Below are 27,046 nucleotides of genomic sequence, written 5' to 3' on the forward strand. Positions count from 1 at the left end.
TATAGGGAATGAAGATGTAGCTGTGTTTTTATTACGGAATGGAGCTTTCTTTTGTTCCTACATCCTGATGGACAGTCCTGAATCCAGCAAACACCTTCTGAGGAAGTATTTCGTTGAGACAAGCCCACTACCAGGTAGTGCTCCAGCAAAAACAGTAAGTAGCTATTTATCTGTGTGAATAAATGTTCTTTTAAAGGAGCATCTTGTTAATAATTTATGTTTGTGCATCATGTAGCTCATGATTCTTCTTCACAGCTAAGAGCCTCGTGGTTTGCTACCCACTTAGAGAACAGGCTGTGAAAGTGGCTTTTGTGCCAGTAGTGAGTTTCAGGGTGTAAAGCATTAGGCCTTTAAGTGGCATCCTTGTAGAAGACACTGTGTGTGGCAGCATCCACTTGGCAAATTTAACATCAACGTGTGAACCAGGCTTATGCTATGGAAACAGTGACTTGGTGCCCAGTCTTCCAGAGAAATAGACTACCACAGGGTTCCTCTGTGATCCCAAGACTATTTCTTTTTTTAGGATTCTATTGTACATTTTGGTTTCAAGGTAATGGCACAAGCTCCATGCTGGCCAGGAGAGTCAGCTTGGCCCAGAACTGAGTGTGTGAACTTGTCTTTCCCCTGCATTTACAAATAGGCTCATGTGGCTTTTGATTCACATGGAGCATGAGTAGAGCAGCTCACATCTGCTCAAAATATCTCTCCAACTCCTGATCCTCAGTAGTAAAAGCTGGCTGGTGGCCTTCACTGTCACTCATTTGGGACAGATCTGGCTTTCTGGAGCAGCATGGAGAGTATTGTGTGTGGTCAGATCATATTAGTTGAGCTGCCCTTATCCCACAGACAAGGCATCAGGTTTTGATGGGACACAGAGGCCAACAAAAAGCAATCAGAGCCTTTTTAGGTTGGCAAGACCTCTCTTAGCCAGTGACAACCTTTTGGCAATTTTGGTAATTTGTTTGCATCTATTTCTTTTACTGTAAAATGGGGAGATTTAAACTCCTCACATCTCAGAGCTGTTGGAAGGCTTAATACATGATGCTGCTGGTTTGAGATCTGGCATTGTTTTCATGCAGGGTATTATTACATTTCATGAGAATCATATTTCTTTGTATAACTAGGCTATATTCTTCATTCTCTGAATTTCTGTTTTTCAACCCTCCTTTATTCAGAACTGAAAAATGTCTCATAGTAAACAGTTACTGCTTTATAGGGAAGCATTTAGTATTTTGTATTACTTCTACTGTTATCCAGCAATTTAGTTATCAGGCATTTTTTGTTTTTACCCCTCAGTGTGTAGATTAACCAGTGTCAGGTCATAAAAATTGTGTAGTGAAAAATTGCAAGGGAGATTTTTTGATCATGGCTCTGCCTGAATCCCTTTGCCAGATGAGGGTTTGCTCAGCTAGAAACAGTGAGGGGTGTTGATTCTGCTTTGGTGTTAAGTGAAAATAAGCAGAGGTTTTCATGGTTTTATGAACTTCTCCATTCTCACTTTTCCTGCCAAAACCCCATCTCACTGGGTTGCCAACCATACTGTGAGTGTTAGGGATTGCACCTATATGAGCTTGACTTCATGAGGTCCAGTCAGCAGATTTAGAGCCCTCCCTGTAGGATTCTTAGTTTTGTTGACAGATAAGCAAAAAAAAGCTAAATCCTAGATGTTTCTGTATAAGAGCTGATAAAAATACATGCCTTTTAGCAGAAAAGAAAAATCCAAATAACTGGATAGTTCAGCTTGAATAGACTTGGAATAAATGTTTGAATTACAGGCAATAGGTCTGTTTTCTATGTGAACTTGCTGGCAATATTTAACTTAGCTGCTGTAAAAATGACTCAGCTTTGCTGTTGTCACACCCTGAGTGAAGAAGAGAGCAGTCTTAAAACATCAGCTGATTGCCAGAAGGGCCTGATTTAAAGAAAAAAAACAACAACAACAAAAAAAACAGACCCAGAAACTTGACCTTGATTCTTCTAGTAGCTGTTTCTTTTTAATATGTTTGCTTATTTAATGCTTTCTCTTTGAATTCATTTTGGCAGATAGGGTCAAATTCAGGAAGATTTGTTCTAGTTTGGCTGCAGAGCTCGGGTCTCTGGGAACTGATAGTCATGCCCCTTGATAATTTTTTAAAACACGACTTCACAGCAGCTGCAACCAAGCTGCCTCAGTTGCTTTTTTCATACCTCTTAAAGTTCACAAATGTAAGTCTTGTGTAAGTGCTGTGATGCCTTTTGCACTCTGAGGAAGCAAAAAAGGGCTGTGCAGAGACTGTGTAGGGCAGCCAGCTGGATGTCAGAAAGTCTCTGCTCTTGGACAGGGCAGACCGAGCACTGATCATTTCAGAATGAGCTCAGAACTTCAAAAGGATTTGTCCCATCTGTGCTTTCTATAAGTGAAAACCCTGCACAGTTGACCTCCAGTTGATTTCCCAGTAGTGAATGTTACCAGCTATGCATAAAATGTGGTTGGAGGACTGGGTTTAGCTGCCACACCTTCCAGGCAGCCACTGTGCTGTGCATAGTGCTGCTCTTTCTGAGGCAAGAGGAGTTACATCTCATTTTTCTGATATGTTTCTCCTTTTTTTTTTTTTTTTTTTTTTTAATTTCCTGGCATAAATTTATCCCCACAGCAAACCACTGTCTTGCTAAAAAGAGGAAGTGCTCAATTTTTACAGGAACAGGTAACAAATGGTGAAAAGCCCCCCCTGCAGCAGAGTGGCTGGGCACAGATTCCAGGCTTTCATAGGTGTAATCAGCATGGAGATAACACGTAACTTTCCAGTGTTTGCTGTGTGAGATTTTCTTTTCTTTTTCCATTAATAACCAGAAAAGAGCTTAAATTGCTGTATTTTTTCCTGGGAAGTATTTGCCAATAGTTTTATACACAAGGATACAAATGTATGTATGTAATCCTCTCACATCACTGTTGGTAAAGGAATCTGCAGCAGTTTCCCTCAAGATTGACAGGAGCGTTATTGACAGAGGAATTAGATCTCTGTGCTCAGAATATCCTGTCTACAGTGAGAGGGAGGTTCTGTTGGGGCAAGTCATGTCAGAAGTGCACAACAGCCTTTTAAAATTGCCTTACCAAAAGGTCTCAAATCTAAGTAAATATTTTTGCATTTGTAGTTGATGGTTTGCCCAAGAGCAGTGGGGTTTCTTGCTTCTGCACAATTTCCAGTCTCTTGCCTTCCTCAGTGCGTCCCCTGACATCCCTGCAGTAGAAGATTTCCATTTATTTTTCAGGACTCATATTGAGAAATTCTTTCCTTGGCAGGAGAGGGGAGTCTACAGATGTTTTCCTTGCCCTTCTGAGGAGCAGTAAGCTGCCCAGAGTCAGGCTGTGTCCTGGACCTAAGAGCCTCTGAGCACAGAGCTCTCCAAATGGAGAAGGACTGAGCTGATCCTTGGCTCTCTAAGTTCAGCATCACAGACCTTTGGCATTGAAGTTTTTGTGGGAAGATAGCAGAGAGGATTTAAGTGTGAGTTGGGGAGAAAATCCCCTCTCTTCATGGCTTTGCTGTCAGGCTTTCTTTCACTTAATTACATTTTCACTGCAAGTAAATCCCTAAGATACCTCCACTGGCATCAGGTTAGTAGCACCCAGGTGATTTTGATCCACTGTCCCTAAGTCAGATGAAGAGGCTTGGCTGATCCTCCAGTTTGCAGTACTCAGGTGGAAGAGCCACTGTCAGTCCTTGGCTCTGGATGAAGAGGAGCAGTGAGAGCCAGGCACTTACTGCTGAGATTCAAAAAGCTGCTGAGGAGATGAGGACACCTACCCCGCGGCACTCCTAGCAGGTTTTGGATTTCACAATCTTGTCTGTGGTTTTAGAAGTCACTATCTGAATTCTGCTGGTATCTTTCTATCACATTAAATACCCTGAGGCCACGGCTCAACATTTTTGAGGTAAATGATACACAGCAATCTAAATGCAAAATAGAGATGAGTATCAGTCTGAAATGAGAAGCAGCAGGGATGCATGGTCCTGCTTGCACCCTCTAAAAGCAGGCTGTAGATCCTATTATTACTCCTTTGGTTGGTGTACTCAAGGACAAGTACTTCTTTGTACTGTAAAGAGCATTTTGAAACAGAGCAGGAGTGGAGGGAGGGTATAAGAACCATCAGTTCATTTTTCTGATTTTTTTTTAATTGCAGTTTGTTGGATGCGTTTTAATTAATCAGGAAAAGAAAAGAGGGAGTCAGAGTCTGTTGCTCCTGGCTCCCCTGCTGTCCCATTGTATGGGCTGGCAAATGGAGTCTGGGCAGTCTGAGACAGTGACTGGTGTCACACAAGGAATCTAGGGCTCTGGACTCTGAATTCAGGTTCTCAACCACAAGAACATCCTTTCTCCTGTGAGGAGGAAACCAAATGAGTAAGCCAGCTCTCCTGGCCTTTGTTCCCATCACTGCCAGAATTCCAAAGCCCTCTGTCATTATATGCATCCTCTGTGTAACTGGAAGACTTGTGGGTACCCTTTTGCAAGGACTATCTGCTGATATTTTTTTTGCTAGAAAACTCAGTTTTCTTTCTTCTGTTTGTTTATGTCCAATATGTGAATAGTTTGTGGGGTTCAATATTCTGGCCATGGATGCTTATTTTAGGGAGGATGCCACAGAGCATGAGATGTTTAAAAAAAAAAACCAACAAAAAAAAGGGAAAATATTCCTTACCTGTTTTCTTTTTGGGCCATGGTGCAGATCCTATGCATCCACAGCCATTGTGGCAACACCATTGCCAAATGAGAAAGTGCCAGGATGCTAGCACTTCTATCTCAGTGTGCTGTTGGAGGTTGTCCTGAACTTCCAGGGTGAATCTCCTCTGGATGGCATCTTTGTGATGTGTCTTGCCCAATGCAGTGCCAGTCTTTGTTGATCAAAATGCATACGGAGTAGTAATTAACTGTCATATCAGTGCTGAGGCCACCTTTAAATGTAATGTCAGTGTTTTCCATGCTGTGGGGTGAAAAGGAGCTTTAGTCTCACAACAGATATTCATCCCAGATTCTTCATTCCAGATTTATCTACCACCTTGCTCCAGCAGCATGGGGTCAGTGAAAAGCTGCTTCAGCCACTGCTTGAGATATCCATGAAGGGTGTTGCTAATTCCCTTCTCTTGGCACAAAGCAAGCTATAAAGGGAAGTAGATAAAAGAGCATGGCTGGTCTCCATGGCTTCATTTTTGAGGTTTAGTCTCCCTCTGAGCAAGGTCTTTTTGATGGTTACAGGAGATAATTGATGGGTCTGGTAGGCAGCCTGAGACAAACTCATCTTTCTGTAACGCTCAGTGCTAAGTTAGTATTTCCATACCCCATGTCTTGACAACTGTATGGGGAAGTGGGAAGCCCCTTCCTTAGCAGCAGTTATTTTTTAGACCATAGACATGTTGTCTGGAAGTGCTGCCTAAAAGCTTGGATTTTCCCCTGTTCATTCTGGTTTATCCCCTCCACCTCCATTTGGGCTGAGTTTCAGCATAGCTTTTGAAAAAAAATGGCATTCCTGGAAAAAACCTATCAGGACAGAGTATGCATTGCCAGCCAAGGTTAGTTGTTAAAATGCCTACTTTCCTGTTAAAATGTTTCTCAGATATCTAGGCAGACTGGGCTTGAATTATACTGTCAGTAGCTGAATCTTTGTTACCCCCTTCTCTTTGAGCCTGAAAAGGCCATTTTTTATTAAACATCTACATGAAGCACATGTAGGTGGGGATCAGACCTTTTCTTAACTCTTTCCTAAGCCAAGGGAAAGCAAGCTTGTTTGGTTTTTGGTAATGCAGAGATGTGATTTTATCCAGCACTGTTAGGTAGGAGGGTGATGGGTTTTTTTTCTGTATGAGCAGAAGTCATGATGGAGGTTTAATTGTCCTGGCATAGAAAGGCTTCTGTTGGCATCACTGTAACCCACACTATGGTATAAATTACATCAGTGAGAGAATTTACTTGCTGATTGAGCTATACTTTTATCAGGGACAATTTTAGCTGATCTAGGATGGAGCTACAATGATGCTGCCCCTTCCCTCTCCCCAGCCATGCACTCCTCCCTCCTCTACCACTGTAAGTCAGGTTTTGGTGCAGGGTGGAAGCTAAACTAGCTGAAAATTCTCTATCTGAAATTAAACCAAACAATATTGTAAGACAGAGTGGTACCCTGGTACCTGAATGTGCATTGTAAGTAGCCAAACAGATACCAATAGTACTTGAGCATTTTGTTTATAGCATAGAGCTGGTTTCCCACATTATGTGGATTTAGGGATCTGCCTCCTGTTGTGAGCTCTTGGAGCAATTCAAGGAGCCAGGAAAAACTAGTTAATCATCTAAGCACAAATGTGCTCTTCCCCAGTGATATTTCCTCATGCTGGGAAGGTCTTCCCATTCTTTAGCATCAGTGCCTCATCTCTACATCTCTCCTGAAGTGTGGGATAGCTAGGGATCAAAAAGGCAATCTGATCTGTGTTTATATTTTTTATTACCATAAATCACAACTGATTACTGTCCAGTGATGTAAACAGGCTCAGTCTTGGGCTGTTACAGGTGAAAAAATTGCAATGAACTACATAGAGGATTTAAAACAGGAATCTGTGAAATACACAGGCTTGGAAAATCTCACAGTAAAGCAGAATATGTTCAGTGCCAGTGTGAAAGCTTTGCAGTGTAACTCCCAGTCAGTACTCTATATTTTGCAGAAGCAGTGGGTACTCTGTTAATTTTCTTTCTTGTTGCTACTGGCCCACTGTGGTTTACATGGATGCCTTGTGGCATGATGGTGGGTGTAGCTTTAGACAAACAGCTTTTGCTCTCTGCCTTTGTTTCCCCAGTGATACAAAAGGCATAATATTTCCATTCGTATTTGCAGGGCTGTCCTGAGGCTTCAGTAGTGAACACCTGAAAAGCACTATGTCTACACTAAATACAACTACTGTCAATTTCCAAAAAGTGCAACTATTTGTGCTTACCCTTTATTCCATTCTCCTACACAGTTGAACTGTGTGATCTGCATTACTTGGAGTTCTGAGTCTCAAATAGCATTTGACATAGACCTTTGTTTCCCTTTTATTTCTCCCCCTTACCAAAATATATTCCTTTTAATTTTTAATTTGGGGTTAAAAATTTTAAATGCTAAATTCTGGGAATTGGATAGCAAATTAAATTTGCTGTTGGATCCTTGCTGCCTCCTGGTGGAGAATTAACGATCCTTTCACTGAGGTTGTCTGGGATGAGTTATGGCAAAAACACTGTTTTGGGATTAACATTTTAAAAATGTGTATTTTGGAACGTAGTTCTCACTGGAATATAATGAAGTGATCTTGAAAATGAAGACTTTCATCTTTTGTCTGCATTGATGACCAGTTTGTGTTCATGTTTTCTTCTGTCTAAGCTGGAGTCTGAAATAAGTAGTTATGCCTTTCACAACAACTTCTGGGTTTTTTTCCAAAAGAGGATAAAGCAACTTCCTCATCTTACTGTCAAGAGCAGCAGAACGTTATCTAGAGAGGAGGCAACTGCCAAAATCATGTCTCTCAGATACTAAATTATCTTCCTAAATTATACTGAGCAAATGTCTAGTGTTTAGAAATGCTTTACAAGAGGGTGTTTGCTTTTCCTTGCCTTTCCCAGATCTTCCTTTGTAAAACTTCCTGGAATGGTTTGGCTGCTTGTTGAATGTTTAAGTTGCAAGAGCAGTGCCTGGGCATATATTAATTATTCCAGCAACAGGGCTCCTTCTACTAAGTATTACACTCAGCAGATCTGTCCCTGTCCTCTCTACAGGTGCACAAGGAATGGTCCACAGGCATTTCAGAGGCTGACTGCTCCACCAGAGTTCCTCTGAACCTGCTTGGCCTCTCTTGGTGCTCAGAGTCCTGTGGAGATCTGAGCAGCCATGCATTCCATGTCCAGGAGACAGAGTGGGGTTGGAGCTGCAGAGTCTGGATTCAAGCTGGGTTTCCATGATCTGTCCATATCATGTTGAATGTGTCTTGCAGAGCAGGGAGCCCAACTCCATGGAAACTCACTGCATGTTGCTGGATGGACCAAGTGTTAGAGTCTGTCCAGCCCTGGGATGAGAGTGCTGGTGTCAAACAAGGGCTGCTCACCCTTTCTGGGGCACACTGGAGCTGGTATATGTATTAGCAAGGAAGTCCATGTCCCCTGCTTGTGCTTGCTCATGGTCTTTGGCGTGAGATCATGGAGCAGTGATACAGTGAGGGCCGTTGGTATCCAGGCATGATTTCATCTCTGAGTCAGTTTAGTTCCTAGAAGCAGATTGCAAAGTGAGCAAGATGTTGCTGGTCTGTGCTCTGATCTGCCAGATTCCCAGCAGTGTAACACAGGCCAAGAGCAGTTGAGATTTTACTGATCTGGTTCTCTTTCCTTTCTTTGACATGTGCAGGCTTTGTGTGTGAACTGGTCAAACCTCAAACTGCCCTGGGTGGATCTGGACTGGCTGATTGATATCTCCTGTCAGATAACTGAGCTTGATCTCTCTGCCAACTGTCTGGTCTCCCTTCCATCCGTGATCCCATGGGGCCTGATAAACCTCAGGAAGCTCAGCCTGGCTGACAATCAGCTGACAGAGTTACCCAGCATACAGTCCTCTGACGAAATCATATGTACCAGGTGTGTGCTGGAGGCCTACAGCAAATGGAACTGCATGGAGGTGCACAGAAGTCAGCTGGGCCTCTGTGAAGCTGCCTAAGTGCAGGAGCTGCATGTGCAGGAGCTTCTTGATTTGTTTTCTATCTGCTTCAAGGTTTAGCTTCAGATTTGCTCATTTTCATTCTCAGTATTTCCAAGTTAGTCCCATTGTCAGGACAATTGCAGAGACTTTTATTGTTGTCTTGTCTCATGTTCTTCTGCTTTTCTCCTGTTCTGGTGAGTCCCACTCCTCCAAGACTAAGCCCTGAGTTAACTCAGATTGACATTTACTGTCTTGTAATAATAATCTGACCTGCTGTCTATGCAGACCACTTTTCTCTGTTCACTGGAAGGGTTAGTTTTTAAATAGTGTTTTTTGTTTTGCCTTGTGAGGGCACATTCCATCTGCTTTCATTTAGATCTAAAGCTGTCCTGCTAAAATAGATGTCTATGGCAAGAGGGATCTTTGTTAGCATTTTATTGATGCCTGATTATCTTCTGTACTCACAGGTTACTGGAGGTCGATGTATCCAGCAACAAGCTCTCTACTCTCCCTTCTGGATTCTTACATCTTAAAAGCCTTAAAAAACTCATTGCATCCAAAAATTATATGGAGAAGTTATTTGACGAGGAAAACAGTATGTACAGTCCAGTGTTACACTTCCATGTCAAGGCCTGATTTGTAAGGGAGAACCCCAAACTTTTATAATAATGACCTAAATATCATATCAGCTAGGGATGCTTAGCATCTCTCAATCCTTTGTCCAAAGTAAATGAAAAGGCCTGGTTGATTTTTTAGCTCTCATGAAATATCCTTTGGCTCTTACCTAGTAAGTATGCAGTATCTTGCTGGATCAGACTGCTATCATGCTTACACCAGCTCTGCAATATTTCATGTTTTCTAGCAACTAATTGGATTGGTTTAAGGAAGTTGCAGGAGTTTGACGTCTCTGACAACAGGTTGGTGGAACTTCCAACCATTTTTCTTTACTGCTTCAAGTCCCTAAACATACTGAATGTTTCCAGAAATCAGCTGAAAGTGTTTCCAGATCCCTGGGCCTGCCCCTTGGTAAGTCAAACTGCTCTGAAAAAAAAGCTGTTGCAACAATGCAGAAATTAGACTGTGATTTTTACAAAGCTGTCAGACATCTTAGGCTAGAAAGCTGTTCTGTTTCTGTAAAAGTGCCCCTACCTGGTTTGGTTTACGAGTCTCAGATCAAGTCTTTCTGAGGGTCTGCCCTGTCCTCACCAAGTTGGTAGCATTGGTGGAAAACTTCTAGAAAAATGTCTTAAGGATGCATTTGTTTTCTCTGTAGTTTGTATGAGCAGAAGTGTTGTTGGGGTCATTTTATAGAACACAGCCTTCATTCAAAATCATCTCTGCCCAAACCCATGGCTAACTAGGACAGCTATATTCACCCCTTGCTGCAACTTTAGTCCTCATTGTCACGGGGATAGGTAAAGTGTCTGTGGTTGGAAAGCAAATAGATATGATTTTCAAAATAACTTTTAAAATAGTTTTTTGCCCACCAAATAATTTGCAGGAATTAAACAAGTGCATCTCCTCAGCAAATCCTGTGTGGCTTCATGCCCAAAAATTTATCTAGATCAAAGTATCTAGAGATAACCTAGAATGAATTTATTAATGCCTTAGCCATGTGACAGCTGATCTATCCCATTATTTAAAGAGATTATTATTATTATTACTATTTTTCTTTCATGTTTTCCAGAAGTGCTGTAAAGCATCTAGAAACTCACTGGAATTCCTACCTGATGCATTGACTATTTTCTGGAAAAATCATCTCAGAGAAGTGGATTTTTCTGAGAACTCACTTAGAGAAGTTCCACCAGGACTCTTCCAGCTTGAAGTAAGTGTCATTTCATCCTACTTGACAGATAATAATACCTGTTCAGAGCTTGAAGTCATAGTGGTGGCTATCTGGTTAAGGTAGGAGACTACTTGCTGTTTGGAGTTGATGAACACAACAGAGAGCCTATGAACATTCCATAGCCCCCTGAATAACTACATTTGGACACTCATCCAGTGATGGGGCATCTAGCTTTTGACACAAGTCTTCTGAGAACTCTTTGGATGTCTGTTTCAGATTTTAGGAGAGCTGTTCAGAAGACAACCACTGCATTGTAGCTGCAAGCTCCAACCATTGAAATACAGATGTTCTCAAGTGTCCTCACAAATAGTTGTGTTTTTTCTTCATCTGGCACACCAGTGTTGTGTAATTAAGGATTACTCTTTCTTTGCTGAAAAGAGCATGTTTGGATGCCCTAAACAGCACTAGTTGGTATCTCTCTTATCTTTGAGCTGGTGCAGATTAAATAATTCTTGCTAGTAGACGTCAGATATCCACAGTTTTACTTCAGAATTCTTCAGAATTTGTGGCTTCACATGGTTTCGACATGAAACCAAGCAGAACTTGGGGGTTTCCTCCAAGCTTCCCTTTCAGACTGTGAAGCTCACAGTCATGCAGATACAAACAGAGGTAAATTCTTGTGCAGAATTTGCATGATTTTCCCCACTGGATGGTTCATATCCATGTGCAATTTGCACTTCAGGAGTCTGCTGCCAAGGTGCCTTTTGCTCTGGCTTGAGAGAAGAGTGCTGAGTGTTGTTTGCTGCCTCAGTAGTTGTTTTTAATGATCACTGCTAATTTGGCTTTCTGGTAACCATTTGTTTTCAATTGGTGTTTCTCCTGAAATAGAATGAAGCCTATGGACTATTGTCTCCAAAACTTGTTTTCTCTGGGTTTCTTTTTTCTTTTTCTTTTCTTTTTTTTTTTCCCATTTTCATTAAAATTAAGCTTGGTGGGTAGGAGCTACCATGACAGATACTAAACACTAGATGGTGCTTCAAGGGCACGTTTCTTTGGGTGCCTCAGCTTAGAAGCTGCAAAGGGAGGTGAAGGAAGGCACCAGTGCAAGGCCTCAGGGAAGACCTCTGTGCAGTCTCTGCTGGTGGTGTGTCTTCAAAGTTACCAAGCAGAAGCTGCCTTAAATAGTGCCAGTTCTTACCTGTTTCTCTTCAGCTTTACTTTCCTAAAAGAAATAAATAGCAGGTATTTTCAGTCCCCAAGGGCTACAGTGGGGTGAGAAACAAGATGAAAGCCCATGCCTAGATCATCCCTGGCTTGAGATAATCCTTGGTTGTAGGATTTGTGTTGGTGAATAAGGTTGTATTCATTCTCCAGCCCACTCCAGAAGTCGATGTGGGAAGGGAGAGAAATTGGGCAGCAACATGCTCCTGCATATAAGGTGGGAAGAGCAGTGAGCTGTCTTCTCCTTGGGAAAAGCTGAAAGCAGGGAAGGCCTGTGACTTGAAAGCAAGGTTAGTGGGTTATGTAGTTTATCAGGGACCTTTGCTTGGTTTGTGGAGGACTCTTAGGACTGGGTGCAGCTTACAGTCACTAATAAGATAGATAAACTAGAAGTGTGTTAAGAGAAGCAGAGGCCTTCTCCCATCTGTTGCCTTCTAAAGGAACCAACCATAGATGCTCCTGACCCTCTCTGGTTGGAGGTATTCAGATTAAGACTCTGGTCAGCTTTTCCACATTGTGAGCTGACCAAGGCAGCCTGATCTCAATGCTGTGGTTCCTTCCCTCTGGTATAATCTAACACACTAGAGCCCTTTTTTCGCGCTGCAGCAGCAGGCTTGAAGGAGGTTGTTGCTGTTGCCATTGTCTCACTTGTGGAGGCACCCATTCTCTTCCTGGAAGGCAGCAAAAATGGAGAAGTTAGAGATGAGAATGAAGAGGCAATTGCAAAACAAGGACTGGTGATCTTCAGAATTACAGCCATGAAGAGCCACAGCCAGTTGAAAGTCACTAATTTTCCCCCTGTGGAGCAGGCACATAAGCGTTGCACATAATCTCACCAGGCTCTGAGCTCTCCTGGAGAGTGGCCTTTGTCAGTGTTTGTGGGGGACATGTAACATGGACACAGCTGACTGAAAATGAAGCACCCCAGCTAGACCACACAGAACAAAGTTTGTGCTAATTCTGGAACATGTAGCCTCCCTCTCCTCCTGCCCCCTGCTCAGGGATATTTTGGGGGAGAAGTCTGAAGCATTGTCATTGAAGAGCCCCATGCTGGGACTTGGATAGGGCTCCGCACCAGGCGCCAAGGAGGGACTAAGGCTTCCTTCCAACGGGAGGCTTGAGCCAGTGGAAGACTAATGCTGGTAAAAGCCTTGGCTGTCAAGACACGAGTGGCAGGGAGGGTTTTATAGTTTGCACGGGTCTTCAACCCGCTCCTCTAGTGGCTCACTGTGCAGTTTTCTATTTTACTTGACCATCACTGAGTCCCACCAAGGCCCAGTGCTGCCCCTCGCCTATCACTAGAGGGAGCGTTTGCACGGTACTTGCCATTCCAGCGACAGCTCGTTGTCCATCGCTTCTGTCGCATGGATACCTCATATTTTTCCAATCTGAGAAACACGGAGGAAGGCCAGCAGACTGGCTTCCCGAGACGTTATTAATCCTGCTTGATGAAAAGGGGCATAAACCTTTTATATTATGTGGAGTGCTTAAAACATTTAACACACATGAAGCTGAAGTCTCTGCTGGTAAAACATGAATTCCATGGAGTGTAATTCATTAATACTGCTATACTTGTGGCATGAGATAATTCAGATGACATTCTGCTTATCTCAGTTTTCATGATGGGTGGAGAAACTTGCAGAATAAAGCTAGTGGGAAACTGCATAGAAGACTGTTTTTCAGTGGAAAATTAGATTTTTAACCCAATGAAAGTGATCATTTGAGCCTCGTCATTATTTTTAAGGGCAGATGGCAGAGCATAAGCTTTACAAACTTGAATGGGAATGTCATTCTTTTTTTCTTTTATATTTCAATTAAATTAAAAGGAGAGCTTGGTTTACTCTTATTGGTGGTATTTGCAGTTGAGTCCTGTCTGTATGGTTGTTAACTGTCTGGCATTGATCAGCTTCACTTCTTGTTAAGATTTCTGGTGTGAGGAGAAAAGAAGTAACTTGTGTAAATCTTGGAAAGTTAATATAAATCCTTTCCCTTTTAATAGACATGTCATAACCAAGCAATTAAAATTTTTTCTTGTGTGAAATCATTCACATTTTGCAATTAGTTTTATGCATGCACAGCAGGTGTAAGCCCACTCTAGCTTGCACAAATGTGTAAGACTTCTCATCCCTACGTGGCACACTGTGTAGGTAAATCATGCTGTTCTTTTCCATTTGGAAAGGTTTCCTCACTAAAAGTAAAATGCCTTCTTATATGGGTTGTTTCCAGTTGCATCTGTCAGCAAATAGACTAATAATCTCCCAGAACTAATAGTGGTGTTGCTCCGTGCAGAAAATATACTGCTGGAGACAAGAAGGAAATGTTTGCATGCTAGGCAGCACGGACAGGATGTTCTGATGAATAAGAAGAACTTTCTTCATGTTTCTGTTATTTAATACCCATGCTAAAAAACCTCTTTCTGTGTGTTTGATGGACTCTGCTAACTCTAGGCTATTCCTCTTTTAGGCTTTAGTGTCCCTGAAGCTTCTGGGAAATCAGTTAGTTTCATTGCCTCCACAAGAGAAGTGGAATTGCAAACAACTTAAGTCACTGGATCTTTCCAAAAATCAACTTGGGAAGTAAGTGTTTCTTTCAAATTTTGTCTGAGAAAACAAAAGCTGAAGAAATAATAGCAAATGCAATCCCTCCTATAATACAAAGAGTGTCAGTTGTGAATTAATTACCTGCACAGAAGGCATTGATATCCACATACCATGCCTCTAAGTATATTGTGTGTCTGTGACAGTGATGAATTATCCTTTACTGATTCTTTGGGCATTTAGCACACTCTATCATTTATTAAGTGGATAGATTACTGATAATGGCAGTTTAATTTGAGAGCATGTAGGAATTTCTTTAACCCTGTGTGTGGTTCATCGCTACAAATACTAGTTATTGGGGAGCGTATCTTAACCATAAACCATCTGGCTGGACTGTGGTTTGTTGTTAGCATGGAGTTTTGTTTTGGAAAAAATGAAAAGTCTTTGTTTTTTAAATGGAAGTGTAACCAGCTGCAAGTTCATAAAGAAGACTGATGTTAGTCAGGTCATCCAATAAAAGAGTGATGTTCTTCTATTTAGAAATTACAATAGGGAGGTTTAACACAGAGAGCTAAAGGTCCTTTATCTTCTCTACAACTGCATTGAACTGTGTCATACTATGTCTCGTTTGGGTGCCTGTCCAGCAAATTTTCTGGAGTCCTTATGAGTTGCTGTGTCGGTTGCAAAAGACAAATTACAGCTTTTTGAATGTCTCAGTGCATTTCCAGATTCACGTTATGGGGTCATCTTGTCAGAGGCTCTCTGGTGAGAGCAGGGGATGGCAGCAGCTCGGTTCTCCAGTGCTTCTGGTGGAGCCCATTGCCTTTGCTGTTTGACAGCTACTTAACCTTGACACCCATAAAGCTGGGGGTCAAGTGCTCTCACCCTGGGAGCTGAAAGCGCTGCCTTGTGGAGCTCTGTTAATTTGCCAGAAGAAACCCACTGGGCCTGGACAAGTGTTGGTGGCTCTGTGATTGCACAGCAGGTTTCAATCTCACCTCTCAAAAGCAGACAGGAACCCATAAGATCTGTGCTGGGAATCCAACAGCCTCGAGATGGGCCAGACTCTGCACTACACAGCGTCCTGGGCACACAGCTCCAGCACACTTCTCCACTGCTCTGTCCAGTGTCACCATTCTGTTTTGCCTGCAGGAGTGATGAGGGATTTAAAACAAAGCGGATTCCCTTCTTCACCACGAAGAACAGGGTGCGTGGTGGCCCAGAGGCAGGTAAGGTACACAGCAGTGCAAGTGAGGGGAGGGGAGTGCTGAGAATGAGTGCCAGGTGAGCTGTGAAGCAGCAGGAATCTCTGGAGTTTGGCTGGAGGGAAATCAGTGCCCTTTAAAGTGCAGCAGCATTTAAATTAAGAGGAAATATGTTTAGGTAATATGTTCCTAAAGAAATGGTGCAGCTGGTTGGTACCATCAATATAGAAAGGTAAAGCATGAGTGAAACCTGTTTCTTGGACGGAGATTTTATTATTTTCATTAAGGTCATCCATTTTAGCCAGAGTACTGACTGACATGTTGAAGGGAAATTAACCCATAATTGTTCTTATTAGTCTAAGCATTGTTTGTCTTGGTCAGTTGGTTGATTGCATGTTTTACCCTGTCTCTGATTTGCACCCACAGATTGGGGCAGAGCAGAAGAGATGTTCTGGTTTAGTGCACGTGAAATCCCAGAGAGAACAAAGGAATATCTAAAGACATTTCCACTGTTTCCTGCTCTCTGTGGGATTCATCTGCATTTCTTTTTGTTTGTTTGTTTTATTTTAAAGCACTTGGAGAGCTTTCTTCTTCTCAGCTGCCTGAAGAATGGCTTGCTGGAAAGCATTCTTTGCAAATCACAGAGTGGAATAGAGCTGGCGTCTTCGTGACGCAGATCCGAGCAGCCCTCAGCTGCTCGTGGGAGGGAGAGGCCCTCCTGCAGCAAATGATTTCCTCAGTTCCCCTGAAAATTGTGCCTGTTCTCAGGTCAACGTGAATAGGTAAAATTGGTGAATGCGCTAAGAACAGCCATAGGTGTAGGTTAGCACGGGAGGTCTTAACATCCAGGCTGCTCATCTGGGAGGCAGAGTCTGCTCTACCTGGACCTCCAGGCAAGGCTAATCCTACCTAATTTTCCTGCCTCTGGAAGTAGAGGCTGCTGTGCAGCAAATCCTGGATCTGCACCCTGAGGAGGAGAAAGGATTAGTCTGTGTTGTTTTGCAAATAGGAAATGGAAGTAGAAATGCTGTGACATCAGTGAAATTGGAAGAATTGGAAAAAGAGTCTGAATCTTGTGAATCTGTGGAGTCTGACATATCCTCAGGGCTTCTCTGTAAAGTGCTACAGGAGCATTTCCCAGTGGGGAGAGGAGGGCAGGAGCAGAGGGCAAAGGCAGCTAAAGCCAGCAACAAAAGGGAATTGTTGTCCTTGTGGAAATTACTTCATGCTGCAAACCCAGCATAAGCCCTCTACATAAAGGAGGGGAGGATGGACTCTGCATTAGTACCACTTGAAAAGCCTTGGCACCTAACACCCTGGTGCAGCCTGGAGCTGCCTGAGGTTGCCTCAGGTTGCAGAAGGGCACATGGTAGCCCACCTGGCTGGTGGCACGGTTGAATGGCCACAGAGACAGAGCAAACCCAACTCATCTTTTTCTCTTTGTTTCCCTGCCAAGTATGGCTTGGTGAGACTAGAGCACGTGGCCAAGAATTTAAAGGACATCAAGAAAGAGAAGCTGGAGTATATCAGCTGCCCACAGAAGTCTCCTAGTGAGGTGGGAGGCAGGTTTTCATGTGATTTTACCAACAAAGCTATTTACTCAGGTCTAGATTATTTAAAGAGAATAATTTATGGATGTTCACTATATGTGACTGATAAATCTCAGAATAACTTCTTGCACACTCATGTGGTGTTGGTGGCATTTACTCATCCAAAAATACATTTTCAAGATGGGTTTTGTTTTAATTTTTCTACAGTTCTTTAAAAGAAAATTTGAGCTCAAGCCAGAGAAATCATAAATACCTCATGAATAAATAATTACAATTCATAAACACCTCAAGCTTGCTTCCAATATAGTACACTCCTTTCTACCTGGGACTCTTTGGTGAATTGAGAGTATTGCTGTTATTTTAGGTGTTTGCTCCTACGTGTCCAAGAGGGACTAAATCTGTCTGTGCCTAAGTGCACACTGAGGAGGAACAATGACAAGTTTAAGTCCAGCGATGAGCCAGAAAGGAAGTTAATTGAATCCATGAATAAGCTCGCTGTTCTCCTAAAATAATCCCAAAGATGATTTTTTATTTGAAAACTGAAAGGCAGACTGTGACACCCTGCCCACACCAGACAGTCCTGTCACGTATATGAAACGCCCCTACAGACAGTGGGACTCTATCTTGCTCCTTTTTTGATCATAGCTCAGGCCTGAAATGGTGTTAATATTAGAACAGGGGGATTTCTCCTGAGAAAACCTCTTCCATTTTCTTTTTTTTTTTTCTTTTATTTTTTTAACTCAGTCTAGTTACAGTTCCTCAAGTCTTGTCTGTAAGGGAAGAAGATCTTGGTGGAAGTGCAACTGTCCTTTCCTTGAGGGAAGGGAGTGTCTCGCATCTCAGGGAGTTGCTTTTACCAACCATGGAGGCAGCAGATGGTGCTGGGTGGACTTTCCTAATCTGAGACTCAGAATCTCCTTGTCCCTGTGTGGCCTGGTTTTCCTTGACTTCAGATGCTTCTTGGTAGATATATGTGACACTCTTAAGACAGCAACACAATTCACAGCAGTTTTTCACGCTACCATCCCAGGAGTAATTTGTGGCGTAAAATGATGCTCCTTGGAACCGGCTGAATTTCCCTTTGTTCAAACCTCTCCAGCAGCAGCAACTCAGCCATGCAGCTCTTGCTATTATTGCCTGGGTTGCTCCCAAAATATGCTCATTGCTGCTCAGACTTGTAGGAACTCTGAAGTGCCCTGAGACCTTGCAGTCTAAAACAGAGCAGAGGGGCAAATGCCAGCAGTGTTTGAGAGGCTGGCAGTCTGTCAGCTGCAGTTTGGGTTTTCTTCTCTGTTCTTACTGACTTTGATCCACCAGAAAATGCTTCACAATGCAACATGGGTGCCTGAGCCTCTGGCTTTTCTCAGGCAACATGGAAATAAATATGGTGAGGACCACTTGTACCCTTGGCATGTCCTTTCACTGCCAGCTGTTGGGTGGTTCACAAGGTATTACTGGCCATGCAACAGAAAGAAATATAATGGAACTTGTCCTATACCATATTTGGTCTTGGGTCTTGGCAGGCCCAGAGTTCCTCCCTCAGCATTGCAGAAGTCCTGGAGGCTGTTTCCTTCAAACCAACTCATCACCATGATTTTTAAAAATGGAGATGGGAGCGTTGATGTTTGATTGTCATCAAAGGCCATTTGCTTTTCTGCCTTTGCTTTGTGGTGGTTCCTGCCAAGGAACATGACCTCATGTCCTGCCTACAAAGTTAAGATGAAGGCTCTTGGTTCAGAGCCTTGGTGCCTGTTATGTTTTAAAGGTGCAATTTGTTTCCTGTCTTGTTCCAGGTCCTTTTTTGGAGTTTCCAGCATTTCTGAGTGATTCTCTGGAAGTCCTTTATCTGAATGACAATCAGCTGGACTCTGTCCCACAGTCCGTTTGCCTTCTGAAAGGTTTAACAGAACTTTATTTAGGAAAGTAAGTGTCCTGGAAAAGATATGCAGTGTTATTTCCGTGTTGTTTTAGTGACCAGTCTTCTGTGGAGCCCCACCCCAGATGTCCAGTGCTTTTGAAGTCAAAAAGCTGGAAATACTCAGCCCCTTGTTAAAACTGTGCCCGTCATTTGCTTTAGATAAGGAGGAGGCTGGCCTTTGGAATTAGGGAAGATGATCTAATGTTTTGAACACAGGCCTGGGAATCTAACATGCCTGTAGTTCATTCTGGCTTTTTGCTGTCAGCTTCTATAGCATTAGAGTCAATAACTCATCATTTTTGCCTTTATTTCCTGAACTATCCAGAAAAGATTATTACACTTGTCTGCCTCAGAGGATAAAATGAGGTTATATATCACTATTAGGATGGAAATTACTATTAAAGTGCTGAGTAGTCTTATTAAAATGTTAATGGAAGATTTCTGCAAGGAGGGAATAGTGTAATCTGAGAGTGTGTGAGAGCAGCTACTTACACACAAAGCCTGGTTGTTGGTAGATTTATTTGTTTTTGTACAGTAACCCTGGTATCCGAGAGCTTCCTCCAGAACTTGGACAGCTGGCTAATCTCTGGCAGCTGGATATCGAGGAACTAAATATCAGTAATGTTCCTGCAGAGATCAGAAAAGAGGGTAAGGCTGATCCTATGTGTTCTTTATTAAATTGACCGAACATATAATGAAAATCACTTCCTTTTAATGGTCCTGAACAGGAATGGATGGTGTGCACGAAGCCCTTGCTGCGGTTAATTGGAACTGCACAGGGAAACCTCCTCCCCATCTTTGCAAATTTGATAATCAGTGCTAAGCTCTGGCTATAGTATCAATTTAAGATAGATCACATGGTAAAATGATGACTTTTAAGTGCAATATTTCATTTGCAGAATGCACGCCAGATAAATTCTGTGGCTTGCTTCCTGAATGTGTGCATTTGGGGGTGTTTAGACAGTCTTTTCTGAAGACTGAAGTGTTTAGGAGCAGCAGTCACAGTCACACTGAAGCTGCTAGGTTTTTGGATCTATTACAATACTGTCTTCTTTTTTGTGTGTATTAACAAGAAAATCCTGTGGGAACAAAGTTATTAGGAATTATTCCTTCTCCTTCTGTTGAAGTCTAAATCTAATTTTAACTGGAAACATAAAAGTAGAAGGAAAAACTGAGTATTTTCCAATACTAAATTAGTATTTTATGTTTCCTTTGAGCTTCTGAAGCATACGAGCCACAGCATTTGTTTCTTCTTACAGTGCTCCATTGTGGAGTCTCAGAGCAGTGACCTTTTTCTGGGGTCTCTGTCTCAGGTTTGTCCACTAGAGGTTTCTTTGTTTATTCTCTGGGTTGTCTCAGCCCACAGTGGAACTGCAGGGAAAATATTAATTCAGCTGATGTGTCTGCAGCAGTAGGTTTTGTGCAGTCCTGCTGTACATTTTTAAGTGCTAACAACAGATAAAGCCTGTCCACTCCCCCCCAGGCCCTAAAACAGTGCTGGCATACTTACGGGCACAGCTACGCAAGGCAGAGAAGTGTAAGCTGATGAAGATGATCGTCATCGGTCCCCCACGGCAGGGAAAGTCGACGCTGATTGAGATCCTGCAGACAGGAAAAGTCCCACAGATGATGCACAGTGATGCCACCATACGTACCACAAAATGGGAGCTCCCCAAGCCAGTGGGACACAAGGCGAAGGTGAGAAACAAGTGAAGATCCTTAGCCCTGGTGGGGTGGTTGAGCCCTGCAGACTCCTCTTTCAGTTGAAATTGCCTGCCCTTTTATAAAGGACAGTTTCCGTGACCTGTGAGCCAGACCTCTCAAGTGGCATGTGTCTACATCTGTCACAATTCCTCTGTTTCACCTCCAGTTGGTACTTGAGGACAGTTCTGTTTTCCTGAGCTCACAACTTTGTATCCTAAAGAGAGCGAGCCATGTGTAGGCTGCCTAAATTCTGGCTCTCTGAGCTCAAGTGGTTTTTGAACACTGATTTGGAAAGAATGTTTTAAATCATCTTCTCTAAAGCAGATTCTCCTTTCATTTGGGGCCAGAAAATGGGACATCAGTACCTAAAGCTGGATTCCCTCGATACCACAGTTGTCCTAGGTGAGGAAGGTGGGTGGAGGGTAGGATGCCTGACCTCTGGTATGATCCAGGGATGTCTGAGGCATACCTTAAACACCCAAATCTCAGATAGCTCATTCAGGGACTGTGTCAATCCCTACTGAATTCTTTTGGACAGCATTTAGTTCATTTAAGCATTTTAGAGGCTTGTAAATGGCCCTGACCACTGCCTGCATAGTAACACGGGGATTAGAACATGCAGAATTGATCCTGAGGTCTTGTCAGAGCTGAGGGTGTGCAAACACATGGATCTCCCTTCCCAGATGAAAGCCCTGACCACCAGACTCTTTTGGAAGGGGTGGAGAAGTCTACTGAGTTCAGCAATCCTGCAGAGAAGAGTGCCAGGTCAGAGACAGAAACTGAGCAAGCACAGCCTGACTCTTTAAAGAGAAGACCTTGGTAGGAGAAGGGATTTGTGCATTTTGTGTTGAAAATTGAATAAAAGAAAAACCTAGACAGCACCAAAGACCTGGAGTGGGATCCAGATGCTGCACAGCTTTTGTCCCTACCTCTGAGTCTCTGTCTCTCCATACAGGCAACCACAACTGAAGGTCTTGGATGAACAAAGCAGTCTTGGTGCTAGTTAGGATTTGGTTTAAACAATATGGAAGTTTTTCCAGCTGTTTCTGGGAGACTTCAAACTGGGACTATGCTAGGAGATCAGAGCCTTACTGAGATATTTAGGTCCTTGCTGAAATCTCATAGGGTAACATCATGTGGGATCGGTCAGGACTTGGATCTGGACCAGTAAACAGCCCACTCAGTGTTCCATGAAGTTCTGAGGATGGTGGCTGGGGCAGGGTTTGGCCTTCTGCTCAGCCATAGGGTTCTTGCCTCCCCCGTGCCAAGTGATTCAGGGACAGAGCCTCCAAGGTATGTATGCGCTCCCTGCTGCAACTGGGAGCCTGAATACCATGTAAGCAGAGATCCATGCTCCTTCTCTCTCTTAGTGCTGTTGTGGATACTGAGATACTTGGAAGAGAGCCAGAGCTGGAGAGGCTTCCATTTACACTTGCCCCCAAAAATCAGTGAGCCTCATTTTCAGTAGCTGCAATTCTGGTCCATCTCTGGTGTGACACACACGTCAGAAGCCTCTGAGCAACGTGCAGGAGGTGTTCATGAAAGGCTTGAGAAGTTTCCCATCTCCTGAGCATCTATATTCTGTTTGGCTCAGGCAGGGCTGAGCTCACTGGAAGTGATTTCAGCAGGAGGTTTCCTGTTCCCCTAGCAGTGGCTGATAAGTCGCTTCAACAGTCCCATCGAGCGTGGCACAGACAAGGATGAAACAGTTTCTATTCAAGATGCAGTGAAATAGAGGGCTCAGAATAAGACCCTTGTTTGTCCTGGAGAATCTACAGCATTAACTGGAGATTTACCAGCATCAAGGGCACCTCTATCTTTTTAGCAGCAAGTAATTAGTCTTGATTTCCTGTGGGGAAGTGGTAGCCATGCTTAACAATTGCTTGTTGATTTTTCTTTCCTGGAGGCACAATTAGGACATTGAAACCCTCCTTGTTTCATACATTATGCAGGCGTAGGTTTATACTTCAGCTATTATCTCCCTGTGATTTACTGCAACTGTTTGATTTGAACACTTCTCTTTGTCTAAGTAGGTTGATTCAGTGGAGTTCAATGTCTGGGATATCGGAGGCCCAGCGAGCATGTCTACAGTCAATCAGTGTTTCTTCACAGACAAAGCTTTGTACTTGGTGGTATGGAACTTGGCACTGGGGGAAGAAGCTGTGGCAAACTTACAGTTCTGGTTGCTGAACATTGAGGTAAGAAGTCACTGGTGGACTTCAGGGTGTCTTATTTATCAAGTAGTAGCTCAGCACACAGATACATGATATTACAGATTCTTTTTGGTCTGCTTTTAAAAGCTCAGCAAGCTATGAATTTTGCATAGCTTTTGGAATTCATTTTCCACTGCGCTGTAGGCGTCTCGCTATATTTAATGGTTTAAATTTATCATTTGCTTTGTTCTCCCTCACACACATCAGAGAATGAAACAAAAGCTGATTTATAAACCCTTGCTAAGTCAGGCTAAACGTACTTATTTTGGAATTAGTGTTTGACCACACTGTGCTCCAAGGGGGGTTGGAAGCATTTTCTTTCTTGTGTGGGTTAGACACATATTAGTCTTGAGGTCATATTTTTAACACTTTAGATTCAGGTAAACTGGAGAGTATCTACCAGGCAGCTCTCAGCTGAGACTCAGTGCTGCAGTCAATTCTTTGGTGTTGATTGATTTTTTATAATACCACGTTCATAATTTTTGTGTTTATTATTTGATATCTGTCTTAATGTTACACACACAAAAATGGGCTCTCTGCTAGTGCCTCTCAAAAAAGAAACATCTTGACATGACAAAAATATTAGCTTAATGGTCAGCAGCAATCAAAACCCCAGACTAGGTAATAAAGCCAAAAGCATAATTGTGGTATTTTAAAAAGGTATGATGTGCCTATGTCCTTAATACATCCCAGCAAACACATAAGAGCTTCAGAAAAGATAGAGAGAAAGATGAATGTGATGCATGGAAAGGTTTCTGAGTGCACAGCAATTAGATAGATTAGGCCTCTTCAGCTTGGGAAAGAGACAAACAAGGAGGGCAGCATCTAGACTTACCAGGGATAAGGAGAAAACCACAAGGGAGTCTTTGTTCATGATCTTTTACAGTAGAAGAATTAAGAGAAGTCAAATGAAATAATAAGATGGTGGCTTTGAAACAAACAATAGGAAGTATCCTAAACATAACAGAGATCTAATCTGTAGAGTTTATTGGAACTACAATGTGCTGTGGGTGTCAGAAGTTGAAAATACAGACAGGTAGAAGAAAAATCCATGAAGTTCTATTAACTCAGAGATACTGTCTCATGCTCAGGAAGCTGATAAACTGCAGTTTGCTGGATACTAGGAGAACACACCAGGGAAAATCTCTAAATGCCTATACTCTTCTTCATTAGCCTCCAAGCAGAATATTGGGCCAAGTGGGGCCTTTGTTCTGACTTGGTACAGCCAACACTCCTATGTCTGCACAGAGATCAGGTTTGGTGTCATTCAGGTTTGAGAGTCCAGTGGGCATCATGAGAGAAAAGTTAATTGACTGCAAATAAGCATATATTTCTGCATCTGAATTTTCTTATGTGGTCTGTGTCATTTGGATCAGCATGCTGATCCCTGCTGAAGCCTGTGCAAACCCATTGCATTTGGCAGCATGTTCCCTGAAATCAGGATACATGCCAGTCCTGTGATAGAATCATGGAAGGGCTGGAAGAAACCACAAGATCATTTAATCCATTCCTTCGCACTGATTCAGGATTAAGTAGATTCAGACATTTCTAGCAGTTTATCTCACTGCTCCATATGCCTCCAGTGAAAAAGTTCGTATAACTTCTCCAAGTATCCATTCTGGAGAGTAACTGGACTTTTTCAGGATATCCAAGATAGATCTTCTAGCTACAGGTTAAGCTAACTTCTTTTCCTTGGTCTGGGCAGACGTAGTTCCCATAATTTAGCTTACTTGTAGCAAGTTAATACCACATGGCATCTCCTTTTATGTTAAGCCCTGGTGTAATAAACCCAAACAGACAGTTTCCTGCTCTGCAGTAGCAGCAGATGATTAAGTCATATTCTGCAAGAGAACTTCTGTAATACCCAGATCATTTGTTGCTGTTGACAGGCTGCCACAACAGGTTGCCTCTACTGTATAGATATATATTCCTTTTTATCAATGTATATGACTATCCCCTCTAAATATTATACTGTTCACGTCCTTACTGAATTTGCAACAACACAGTCTCGATGAGATCATTGTCAGTGTTTTCTCTTACAGGCCAAAGCTCCAAATTCAGTGGTGTTAGTGGTAGGAACACACCTTGATTTAATTGAAACTAAATTCCGTGTTGAGAGGATAGCAACTCTGAGGGCATATGTCTTGGCTCTCTGTCGGTCTCCCTCTGGCTCCAGAGCAACTGGCTTCCCAGATATCACGTTCAAGCACCTGCAGTAAGTACTTGTGTCTTTGTGAAGCTCAGGCACTCCATTTTATGTCACTTTAAACAATTTTATAATCCTTGATCTCCTTGGCAACGGAACTGATTTAAGGACTCATCAGCATTTAATCTATTTTTGACAGAGATAATGTAGCATAATCAGAGAGGAGTTCAATGTTGCTCAGGGGTCTGATCATGGGGCTGAGAGATGAAAGCTCCAAAGTCATGACCTTGGCCTTCCTGTTTTAGAGCTCCTGCTCCACTCAGGTTTCTCACCATAAAACGGTGATACAGTTTATTAGTCACAAGCAGAGAAGGTACAGATTGAGTAATTAATTATGCAAAGCTTGAGAAAGAGCATGACTGTTACAGGTGGGAGCTGTGGGCTTTGTTAAGGGGAGCCTGTGTGGAAACCTTTTGTACCTGATGTGAGAAGGCAGCTCACGTGGCAGTGTTGGCAGGGCCAGGAGGGGGTCAGTCCCCCGAGCTCCTGCCAGTCCAAACCTGTGTGTGATAACAGAGGTGCTGTCTGGAAAATCCCTTGGGGAAAGGAGGCTTCTCCAGCTGAGAAATAAGTGGGTCTGTGAGCCAAGGGACTGCACAGCACAGGAGGAGCATGGATGCATCAGGTTGGCACCAAACAGTGTGAAATCAGCAGTGCCTGGGGCACGAGCAGGTGGTGGCTGGCAAGTAAAGAAGGGCACTGCCATGTCCCCAGGACTTCGCATCTGCTGCCTGGCAAAGTCATGAGGAGACCTCCCACGCTCTGCTCCGCAGATGCAAGCATCCCAGCTGGCTCTTTCCTGTTAGGAGTACCAGGGACCCAGTGTGAGAGACACAGGCTCTTGGTGAGAAAGGGAAAGCTTTGTGCTCAGGTCTCCTCAAGCCTCTTTTCCCATCACCACAGAGTATCCTACCATGATCTCAATCATTCTTTCTCAAGGAGATTTTCTTTCCCCCTGCCCCACAACCCATGTGTTCCTCTTCTTCACCTTCTTTTCCCCCTGCATTTCCTTCCAGTCAGAGCTGTGCCTGATTTCCTGCCTCCTCCCACCCCTGCCCCTCCTTCACCCCCCGTTGTCCACCTGGATGGGGCTCTTCTGAGCAGTGCCCTGGGCAGCTGGAGGAGTGTGTGTTGTGTGGGTGAGCCCCAGGGTGCTCTTAACAGTTCTCCAGCATCCCAGTGGGAGCACTGGTGGCTGAGGTTTAAGATTAAAGCATACTGCTTTAGGAAAAGATCTTCTGTCTACCATGGGAACATGTGTAGGATCAGTTAGAAAGAGCCTTTGTTGAGGAAAGTGGAAGAGAACCATTCTTATCCAGCCCACAAAAAGACTAAAAATAGTAGGAGCTAGAGAGAGCAGGTTTTTAGCTGTTAAAGAGATGATGAAGGCCAGCTTCTAGGATCTAAGCCTCAATTCCCAGATCACAGGATCCAGCTGAGCAAGGGCCGGAATGAGGGTGGGAAAAGGTGTCTGGTAGTCATCATCGGCCTCTTTGATCTGAGGTGGGGAGAACTGGACTCATCTCCAGCGGTTGCTGGAGCACAAGTGTCTTCCTCCTCCCTGCAGTCCCTTCCAGGACATGTGCAGCACTGAAGGGAAAGGGGGCGATAACTTTAGTCAGTCTGCCAGGGGGGTCCCCAGAGATCATGGTGCAACAGGGGACAGAAGAGCAGGGCACAGTGCATGAAGCAGGCAGAGCAGACGTTGACCTTATATGTATTTTTCTAGGCTGCTTTGTATTTTTCTCCAAAGCTAAAAATGCTCACTGACAGCTTTCCTCCCATGCATCCGACACAGGAAATTTAAAGTCACTGATAAGAGAAAGTGAGCCTGGAAAGGAAACCAGTGTGCTGATAAGGTTTGATAATCTTCACTCTTGCATGACTTTTGCAGTGAGCTCTCATGTAAGACTCTGGAAGGCCTCGAGGGACTCCGGCAGCTGATTTTTCACGTCACTTGCAACATGAAGGACGTCGGCAGCTCAATTTGTTCACAGAAACTTGCAGGGAGATTGGTGAGAACTGT

At 43.2% G+C, this 27,046-nt stretch overlaps 1 protein-coding gene across 1 annotated transcript in view; it reads left to right on the forward strand.

Annotated features, from left to right (window-relative positions):
- Window positions 1-27,046, forward strand: part of LRRK1 (leucine rich repeat kinase 1) — a 78,685-nt gene that overhangs the window by 24,380 nt on the left and 27,259 nt on the right. The window contains exons 6-18 of the mRNA XM_051628611.1: window positions 6-154; window positions 8,393-8,619; window positions 9,148-9,275; window positions 9,543-9,706; window positions 10,368-10,505; window positions 14,151-14,263; window positions 15,377-15,453; window positions 18,773-18,902; window positions 19,433-19,545; window positions 20,381-20,595; window positions 22,635-22,799; window positions 24,857-25,029; window positions 26,915-27,035. Of these exons, the coding sequence (XP_051484571.1) occupies window positions 6-154; window positions 8,393-8,619; window positions 9,148-9,275; window positions 9,543-9,706; window positions 10,368-10,505; window positions 14,151-14,263; window positions 15,377-15,453; window positions 18,773-18,902; window positions 19,433-19,545; window positions 20,381-20,595; window positions 22,635-22,799; window positions 24,857-25,029; window positions 26,915-27,035 (1,913 nt within the window). The remainder of the gene's footprint in view (window positions 1-5; window positions 155-8,392; window positions 8,620-9,147; window positions 9,276-9,542; window positions 9,707-10,367; window positions 10,506-14,150; window positions 14,264-15,376; window positions 15,454-18,772; window positions 18,903-19,432; window positions 19,546-20,380; window positions 20,596-22,634; window positions 22,800-24,856; window positions 25,030-26,914; window positions 27,036-27,046) is intronic.

Source organism: Apus apus, chromosome 10, assembly GCF_020740795.1.
Source record: "Apus apus isolate bApuApu2 chromosome 10, bApuApu2.pri.cur, whole genome shotgun sequence".
NCBI classification, from domain to species: Eukaryota; Metazoa; Chordata; class Aves; order Apodiformes; family Apodidae; genus Apus; species Apus apus.